Below are 10,506 nucleotides of genomic sequence, written 5' to 3'. Positions count from 1 at the left end.
ATGAGATTAAAATTCAACAACCAAAATCAACAAAAAATAAAAGAAAAGGAAATGCAGAAGTAAATTGTTCAAGCTTTGAATTTAAACCGAGGAGAACTCGATTTCTCCCCCTTACTCAATCCTTTCTCAGGATCTTTGGATTCTTCTCCGTTGTGCTTGGGAGAGAACCCTGTGGCCTTTCCTGCCTGTCCCTATTGATCTGAGCTACCTGATTGCTCAAATCTTTGCAGAAGGCTTCATTGTTGGCAAGCCTAGCCGAGATCTCCTTCAAAAGAGTGACCACCTCGTCAGATTCCTTAGGAGGTTGCATTGGCCCTTGATTCTGCTGTTGATATGGGGGCATGCCAAGCCCCTGATCTCTATGCTCCTGAACAAAACCGCTAGGAGGTCGAAGCACATTCTGATTTGAATTCCCGTAAGATAAGTTCGGGTGCTGAGGCCTCCTGTAGTTGTTGCTGTTGTTGTAGGAGTTGTGGTTGTTGGGGTTGTAGTTGTTATAGTTCTGGTTGTACCTCGGCTGTCCCCCAACGTAATTGACCATCTCCATCCCGTCTCCAGCGAAAGGGCTACCTGCTTGACATTCCTTTCCATGGTGGTCGCCGCCACAGTGCACACAGGTGGGAGGTTGGCTGAATTCAGCCAACAGGACGTCCATCTTCCTACTTATATCCGCAATACTCGAATTTTGTTCTTGTTCTTCCACAGCAAATACCCGCTGCCTTGTGGGGCCAGCGAGCTTCTGCTCTTGCCACTGCACACTCTTTCTGGCCAACTCATTAATCATGTCATATGCCTCTGTTGCTGTCTTCCTAAATAAATCTCCACCCGCTGCGGAGTCTACAATAGCTCTGTTAGTGGGTGTCAGTCCGTGATAGAAGACGCTTACCAATTGATGCTTGGGTATGTCATGATGAGGGCACATGCGCAGCATTTTTCTGAATCGGGTCCAAGATGTGTGGAGCGCTTCGTGCTCGGGTTGGTGGAAGGATGTGATCTCACCCCTGAGCATTGCTGTCTTCGAGGGAGGAAAGTAGTAGGACAAGAATTCCTTCTCCAACCCTGCCCAAGTCGTGATTGATCCGGGCTCCAGTGTTCTCAGCCATTCCAAAGCTTGCCCAGTCAGAGAAAACGGGAACAATTTCAGCCTAGCAGCATCTTGGGGAACCCCATTTGTTCTTGCGGTGTCTGCGCACATTAGGAAGCGATCCAGATGATCATTCGGGCTCTCATGTGCTTCTCCTCCAAACAGTCCGGTCTGTTGGATCAAGTGAATTATACCGGACTTGATTTCGTATGTATTAGCCGGAATATTTGGAGCGGCAATGCCGGACAAATGCTGGTGCCGGTGTGGTGCCAGGATCTCACTCATCAGACGAGTGTCATTTTCTGGCCCGGTGTTCTCAGTATTCCGTTCATTGTCAGTCATCTTGATAGGCTCGATGATCTCGTCTTGCTTCAGCTTTCCGATTTGTTTGCTCCTGCGAAGAGTACGTTCAAGTTCAGGGTTAAGAGGGACACACGGTATTTTCGCTGATCTCGTAGGCATACGCTGAGAAGAGATAAATAAAAGAAATAAATGAAAGCGGAAGGAAAATCATACACATCATACAAGGTTGCACAGTTTTGTACAAGTATTGGTTTATATTGATATTGACAAATATGGGTTGATGTACATGGCATAGGTTATTAGAGATAAACAAGTATGCATATGAACAAATAAAAATGTAAGAGTGTACTAGTATAAAAACGGTATAAACAAACACATATAGACACGTATAGATGAAGTTGTCAAGTATAGATACACGTTCGTACAAACGAATATAAACAAGTGTAAGTATAAACAAGTATGACTATTATAAACAAGTATATATGAACAAGTATATGAAAACAAGTATAAACGATATAGATACGTATAAACAAGTATCATGATTATAAACAAGTATATAAACAGACAATGATATGAACAAGTATAAGTATGAATAAGTATAGTTATTATTGACAAGTATATGCTATAGGCAAGTATGAATGATATAAACAAAGATATATTCACAAAGAATGCCTAAACTAACAAATCGACCTTTGGTTCGATATTGCAGAAGAAATAAATCCCCGGCAACGGCGCCAAAAACTTGACGTGGCCCCGCACGGTTGTGGAGCGAGGCCGATCTTAGGAATAAGTGTACCCCGTCGTTATCAAGTAATAAATTTCTGGTTAAGTCCAGGTTATCGTCCACAGGATTTATTTCTGCAAGTATCGAGCTACTTGGTTTCAGGAGTTATCTAGGCTTAGGGGGTTTTGAGTTTGTTTGATTAAGTTAATCTACTCCTAGGTTGAATTATACTAATCCTAACTAAGTTATCTGATTCTAACTAAGTTATTCTATGCCTAATTAAGCTACTCTACCCCTAATTAAGTTAAACTACTCCTAATTGATCTTTCACTAGATGCAATTACCCGAAGGAACATGGTATGAACGATAATAATGAAGATAGATTGTTAGGTCTATTGAGTAAAAACCTAATTTGAGTCACTTGTATTCAAGGCGATTAACCCTACTTACCCTCCTGAGGTTCCTAGCGCGTGATTCCCTAAGGCCGAAACTAGGTCTAAGGCTCAGTAAATTGGCGCTTAATCAACTAAGAGGTTGTCAATCTCCTAGGCTCTGACTAGGTCAGATTCAGCTCGCAATATGTGCCTACTAGATTTTGGGGCTTTTGAATGAGTTAAACCAATTGAATAAAGCGTAAGACAGAGATTAGATAAATAATCATAGAACAAAATAAGAGCTACATTATTATTAAAGGCGAAGAACAATGTCACAAGATACAATAAGCTAGGTTCGGCAACTGTATCAAAGAGTACAAACAAGGAAAGATAAAAGGAGATACAAAAATCCCTTTCAGAGAACCTGTTTACTCTGCAGCCGACGACCTAATCTTAAGGACGAACCTTGATAATTCCTCGAGAAAAGCTTTGAAGGAGCTTCAATGGAGGTTTGAAGGATATGGAGGAGATGGAGAGGAATTACAAGGGGAAAGCTAAAGTAATTTACAAATAATGAAAGATACTAATTTACATTGGAAAAACTCTATTTATAGGCGTGGCTCGGCCCTCTTTTTGACCTATTTTCGTGTCCTTATGCAGGTAGGAAGTCGTGGGGTCTGTCGTGGCATCGTGGGGGTGGAATTGGTCTTTTTGACCAATTCCCGCAGGTCTGCTCGCCGAGCAGGGCGAGCTGCTCGGCGAGCAGGCCTCTAGTGGCCTGCTCAACGAGCAGGCATGGCCTGCTCGGCGAGTAGGCCTCAGGGGCCTGCTCGGCGAGCAGGCATGGCCTACGGAGGCCCGCTCGTCGAGCATTCTTGCCCGGTATGCCCCCGCGTGCTTGCCGACTGCCGTCGATGCCTTTTTCGTCCGAACTTATACCTGCGCATGTACAGAAACTCCAGATAACATTAGTCCAAAGGCTAAATTGACCCGCCAATCACTTATTTTGAGCAAACGCTTCGTTTGGTGCGACTTTTGACGGACCAATTAGCTTCAAAAGATAACGGAATTATACTATGCATGCTATTTTGGCCGTAATTGCCTAAATTGGTCATAAAACGAGCCTAAACAACGAAAAATAAATAAAACGTTTCCAATTCCTAACTAACTCACACAAAAGCATTTAAATGCGAGAAATGCTCGCTTATTAACTAAATAATGCTAAAACCCGTCCTAAAACCGTACCCAAAGATAGGGGTTTTTGACCCCTATCACTATGCAAAGTTGAGTTGTCTTGGAGAAGATATCGAAGGTCACTCAGTTTGACCTCTTCAATCTCGTCACATCGCCTGCTGAGTGCTCTAACCTTCTTGTTACACTTTTTGACAAGTGTATAGAGGTCACTCGGGGCATTAATCATTTCATTTCTGAGCAAGGGTAGTAATATTACCTCAATTGAGTGTACCTCATCGTCAGATGCAATGGAGGGGTCAGCATGCTCAGAAACACAAGGCTCAGCAAGCTCATCTGCCATGAAGCAGATCTTTGCTGACTCAGTGGCATCAGCTTCTAATGATGATGACTCATCACTATCACTCTAGGTTGCCACCATTGCCTTCTTGCTGTTCTTCCTTTCCCTCCTCAAGGTAGGAAAGCTTGATTTGATATGGCCAGTTTGATGACATCCAAAGCATGTTATGGGCTTTGAGTTGTCCTTCTTGTACTTGTTGTCGTTGGACTCAGCTTTGTACTTGTCAAACTTCTTGTAAGGCTTCTTAGAATATTTATCATTCTTTCTGAACAACCTTTTCATCTTTCTAATGAACATTGCCATTTCTTTATCGTCTGTTGAGCTCCTATCAGTGGAGTCAACTTTCATGACAAAAGACCTTTGCTTCTTGTCTTCAGACTTCTCATTCACCTCAAAGTTCTTCATTGAGATCTCATGGGTCAGCAATGAGCCAATGAGTTCATCATACTTGTAGGTGGTTAAGTCTTGAGCTTCCTCAACAACAGTTTTCTTGGCTTGCCAGCTTTTAGGAAGACTCCTCAGTATCTTCTTGACTTGCTCTTCCTTAGTAAAGATCTTGCCAAGTCTCTTGAGCTCGTTGATTATGTTTGTGAATCTTGAGTTCATGTCAGAGATTCCTTCATCATCATTCATTTCAAAAAGCTCATACAACCTCATGTGCTGATTCACCTTGGACTCCTTAACTTTGTTGGTTCCTTCGTAGGTGACCTCCAGCTTCTTCCAGATCTCCTGCGCTGACTTACAACCTGAAATTTTGTTGTACTCTGCAGCATCTAACGCACAGTGAAGCATGTTTATAGCCGAAGCATGATTTTGTAGCTTCTTGAGATCATCTTCTGTCCACTTAGTCTCAGCTTTAACAACCGTTTGGCCGTCAATAGTTTCAACAGGAACAAATGGGCCTTGGACTATAGAAAGCCATGCACTCATATTTGTTGCCTGAATGGAATTTTTCATTCTGTTCTTCCAAAAGGTATAGTTGGACCCGAAGAACAGAGGAGGCCGAGTAATGGACAGACCCTCAGGTAAAATCTGAGTTGTCTGATTTCCTGGGAGGAAACGAGTGCTATTCTCAGCCATTGTGGGGATCAGCTCAAGATAGTTATATCTTGCTTAGTGAGATTTGAAGCTCTGATACCACTTGTTTGTCCCTTATAACGTGACAAGGTTAGTTCCAATGGGGGGATAAGAACTATTTAAAATTTTGTCCGTTAAGGCTGACTTCTTTTCTTAAGAAAATGTTTACACAGCGGCGCTAAGTAATTCTAAGACACAAGCTTAGTCAACTTGTGACTAAGTCTGTTTCTTTCCTTGAGTCAGGAGATATCACTTAGAGTCTATTCCTGAACTCGGCTTCTTAGTGCACTCAACTCAGCGTGAGTTCGTTACTTAGTCAGTTTTATAGCAAGCAATATATAAAGGAGTTTAAGGGTTAGAAATATGTTACTCAGCAGACATATCCTGGTTCGGCCTCTCCGCATACGTCCAGTCCCCGGAATGCGTTCCGAGCTTTTTGAAGCTCTTTAAAGGTAGAGCACGAAACCTTTTACAATAGAAGCTGAGTATACAAGAGTACTTCCTCTATACCTCTACTCACTCCTATAACTACCGCTGAGTACTATAACCAAGTACTCAGCCTCTCCTTTCTATTCTTCTAGAAATGATAAAGTGTTTGTCCTAAACAACAATTGCTAAGACACTTTAGATGATTGAAATCACTCTAGACTTTTACACAATGATTGGAAATTGGTGTAAGATTTTGCTTTGCTTTTCTCACAGAAATTCGAGTATGAATTTGGTCAGCGTTTCGACTAATTGAAGATCTGCATCGAATGAAGCAAATGAGAGGCCTTTATATAGTGCAACTTCAAGCACTGGTAATTTCGAATTTCGAAATAACCGTTGGAGGCAAATGGCTTCCTGTCGTTGTCACTCAGTACGTGCTCAGTGTCGTTGGCCAATGAGATTCTTGCATCTTCTGTCTACGGCAGTGCTCAGCAGCTTTTCGTCAGATAAACAGAATGTTTCGACATTTATGGCAAAGTCTTCCAGACAGCTTCCTTCGCCTTCTGAACTTTACCCAAAGTAGAAATACTTTGTCTAGAAGTTGATTCTGTTCTGCCGCTGACCTGACTGCATTGTTGCTCAACTCAGCAGTTTCCTCTTGAAGCTTTTGTTAGAAGGCTTCTCGATCCTTCTTCATGCTGAGTCGTCGTTTCACTTAATACGGCTGCGTTTTATCTTCTTGGGCCATGAGGTCTTGATCTGTTGACTTGGGCTTGACTTCCTCTTATGGGCCTTTAGACTTTATATCTTAATGTCTTATAAATCAATAAATTCAACATTGAACAAACACATTAGTGTGAATAAATCAAAGCATTTATATTTAATGTGTTAGAATATTTTTTATCATATACTCAAATAATTTTGTCAAATCAAAATCATGTGGAAAGGTGTTTCAACACTACATCCTCGATAAATGCCCATATATCCCTCGAGTGTTGTATTGGTACTAGTTCCTCCTTTGAGTTGTAGGCAGTAGGTTAAATGCTTTGTCCTATATGACCCTCAATATGGACAACAAATGTAAAAGGTCTGCTACCCACTTAGGGACAACCTAAATTTCTAGTGCTTTGTGATTTTATAGGATCATCGCTATTGAGAGGGATTTGGTTCTTTTCAGTAACTTCCCCACTCCTAGTTTTGCCGATTCTAATCTCGCCTACATTTTCTGGTGTAACATTATTCTTTGGCGGTTGGATATGGGTTGAGTCGTTGGAAGCGACATTAGACTCGGTTAAGTATTTCTTATTGCCTCCTAAAGTAACCTGAATCAACTGATCCATCTTGTGGTCCATCCGATCCACTAACATCATCATCATTTCTCTTAAAACTTTGAAATTTCTATCTTGGGAGAATTTTCTAGAGGTAGGCTTTGTCCTTCTTACCGTGATAGGCAAACGGGCTCTGAAGAGGAACTTTAGTTGCCTCCTTCGAGCTAGTCAATAATCCTGGATGCATTAAGGTTGTCCAGTCGTTAGAACGCTTGTGTGTCTTACTGTTGGTCCCACAGAGCGTGCCAAAAATTGTTTCTACCTTTTTTGGTTTTAAAAATAATGTGCATGTGTGTTGGAGGTTTTTGTATTGAAATTCCAAACGTTTTTACTTATGGAAATTTGATTCTGAGAATACCTTTCCGGATCTAATGTTTTGCTGGAAAAGTAAATGTCAGCAGTGACTCGAAATTTGAGTATGAGAATGTCTTTCCAATTATAAAAGTAAATGTGCGGGAAACTAGAAATTTGATTTTAGTAATGTCTTTCCGAGTTTGTAAAAGTAGATTGTCACAGAAAGTAAATAATTAGAAATTTGATTGTAGGAATGTCTTTCCAATGAGTGATATGTTCCGCCTAGACTTTCAATCAAAGGATTATGAATGTCAAAAGGGCAAAAATAAGAAAGGTTCATACTAAATCCTGCTTCGACATCGATTTAATTAGATTTAGACTATAGACGTAAAGATAAAGACATTGTATTGTAAATGTGCAGAGAAATGTAAATACACTTACAAAAGCAATAATTGGAAATTGGTACTGGAAATACTTGTATAAGCGGTGCGTGAAGTAAAGTCAAGTTGAGCTTAATTTCATATAGAATCGATGTTAAGGTGAACTAAAGTAAAACTAATTTAAGTAAGATAGATTTTGAAGATCATAAGATTTATCAAGGATTTACATATAAATGAATTGGATGATTGGCTAATTGGCCTTATAAAATAATGTCATAACCCTCTATTTACAAACTCTGAAATAATTGTTTGCTTGATGGAAATAGTACATATATTTTCTCGGACTACTTGCACTAAGTTGTAACACCTTTTCATGATCCTTAACTTCTCATCTCCACTTTCATTTATCCTATAAAGTATCAACCTTTCGATGTTCTATTTTCCTTTTGGTAATTTTCAAGGTGAAAATTATTATTAAAGGAAATTATAAAAATACTTCGCACCAAAATAACCCATTCGAACAATCATGCGTCGAACTTGACCATGGAAAAACTCGATCCGAATTAAAAAATGGTTGAAAACAGTAGTCAAAATAGTAAGTTTCAATTAACAAGAATCATAATCGAAATTAGAATTTGATTGTGTTCGCTGAAGGAAACAACTAAACTAAAAAGACGCATCTTGGAATGTATTTTATTTTCGAGAGATTTGATTTACAAACCGAATGAGAAGACTAAAAACACTAATGAAAATGAGTTTCCCCTTAAAAAGTAGATAGATACGGAGAGATGAGATGAGATGTAATCATGTTTTATTTCCAAAATAAACAGTAACACAAAACTGTCGAAGAAAAGTGAAACATGCTTCCTTTGATAAATAAAATCAATCTTTTTAGACCCTACCCCTTACCTTGTCTTCGTTTTCTCACTTATTATATTCAATTCATTACCCCACTCCCACTCCCCCTCACTATCATATCAGTCACATCTCTCTCTCTCTCTCTCTCTCTCTCTCATACACATCAAATGAAAAACCCCTCATCACTTCTAAAATCACCTAAGCATTTCCTGCCTGCAACTGAACCATCACACCACACCCCCTACTATTTCTCTCCACTATGTTGTTCTCCCTCCTCCTCCTCTTCTTCACTTCTTTTTCCCCTATTCTCACAAATGCAGTTCCTAACATGCTTCCTTCTGAGGCTGAAGCACTTTTCAAGATCATGGATTCCATTTCCTCTGATGCATCCTGGAGAACTTCTTATCCAAACCCTTGTAAACCTGGCTCTCTCTGGCCTGGAATTGAATGTAGATTAGGAACTGATAATCATCTCCATGTTTCCAAGCTTTATTTTGGTACTAATCCTAACCCAACATGTAAGACTACTGCTTCCTTCCCTTACCAAATCTTTCATCTTCCTTATCTTCAATCTCTCTTCTTTCACAACTGTTTTACTCACACTCGTACCCGTCTCTCTCTTCCCTTTTTGTCTAACTCTTCACTTCAACAACTCAGTCTTAGATCAAATCCTTCCCTTTTTGGTCAAATTCCACCTCAGATATCCTCTCTTAAGTCCCTTCAGATTCTCACATTGTCACAGAATCGACTTTCGGGTCCTCTTCCTGCTGGGATTTCTTGGTTGAGTGCTTTAGTGCATATTGATTTGAGCTATAATGTGTTTACTGGAGCTATACCATTTCAATTAGGTAATCTTGTAAATCTGGTGGGTCTTGATCTTAGCTTCAATTCTTTCACAGGGATAATTCCAAGCTCAATTGGTCAACTGGGTATGCTTCAAAAACTTGATTTGAGTTCAAATTCACTAGTGGGTCCGATTCCTGTCAGCATAGTAAAGTTGAGTTCTTTGACGTTCTTGGCTTTGAGCAACAACAGATTTAGGGGAAGTTTTCCTATAGGATTGTCCAAATTGCAGAATTTACAGTACTTTCTAATGGATGATAATCCAATGAATGTTCCATTACCACAAGAGCTTGGTAAACTAGTGAAACTACAGGAGCTAAGGCTGGCTAATTCAGGGTATTTTGGAGCCATACCATCAAGCTTTACACTTCTGATAAATCTATCTACTCTTTCTCTTCAAGATAACAGATTAGGAGGTGAAATTCCAGCAGGATTTGGTACTCTCTCTCGCATATATCACTTGAATCTCAGCAGAAACTTGCTTGGTGGAGTTGTGCCTTTCAATTCTAGTTTCTTCAAGAGGCTTGGCAGAAATTTGGATCTTACTGGAAATCCAGGTCTATGCTTCAACCCAAATCAGAATTATAATGTAATTGGGGTTAATGTATGCAAGACTGGTTCTTTAACGAAGAAATCTCAAGCTTCTCATCAGGGATTCCCTTTATTCTTTCTATTTGGTGTTCTCATCATCAACTGTTTTTAGCATAATGATTTATTTATTAGGATATGTAAAATTTAGTAATGGGTATTTGATAAAATGTAATTTTTTTTTTAAGTTAATCCAAAGGCTTTTAATTTAGAGGTTTGGATATTTGGGATTCATTCAGTTTGCTAACTTTTAGGGGAAATTAAGGTTCTTGTTCTGTTGTGTTCTGAGAAATGCATTTGGCTTTAATCATCATAAACATAAACATAAACATAAAGGCTCAAAATTTGAAGTTTGACTGTATTCCATTTGTGCAGAAATAAAAATATTTGTGGGAGTTGTCCAAATGTACAACATATGCATGTATGGTGTTGTCATTGTAGGACCTACATTTTCAAATGTAGCTAGCTTAGAATCTTTATGGCCAAAAGCATGTTCAGGTGTCTCTTTTTTAAATTTTGCATTAATACTTCTTTGGTATTTCACTTTTCTTTGAAATACATAAATAGGATTGTCAAGACACATTATATTTGTAAGTTTGGAAGACAAAACATGTTTTAGTATGAGAATAAATAGTTAAATACTTATAGCTTCTTTCCAAAACAAGTGTATATATACGAGAGAGGGAGAGAGAG

General features: G+C 39.4%; 1 protein-coding gene across 1 annotated transcript; it reads left to right on the top strand.

Annotated features, from left to right (window-relative positions):
- Positions 1-8,525: 8,525 nt before the first annotated feature.
- LOC136211041 (receptor like protein 29) lies at positions 8,526-10,126 on the top strand. The gene has a single exon (XM_066002562.1). The coding sequence runs from the start codon at positions 8,642-8,644 to the stop codon at positions 9,926-9,928; it is 1,287 nt and encodes a 428-aa protein (XP_065858634.1). The 5' UTR covers positions 8,526-8,641; the 3' UTR covers positions 9,929-10,126.
- The last annotated feature ends 380 nt before the right edge of the window (positions 10,127-10,506 follow it).

The sequence above is a fragment of the Euphorbia lathyris genome, chromosome 1 (assembly GCF_963576675.1).
Source record: "Euphorbia lathyris chromosome 1, ddEupLath1.1, whole genome shotgun sequence".
Taxonomy (NCBI): Eukaryota; Viridiplantae; Streptophyta; class Magnoliopsida; order Malpighiales; family Euphorbiaceae; genus Euphorbia; species Euphorbia lathyris.
Note: the sequence above shows the minus strand (reverse complement) of the source record. Positions and strands in the feature narration are given on the sequence as shown.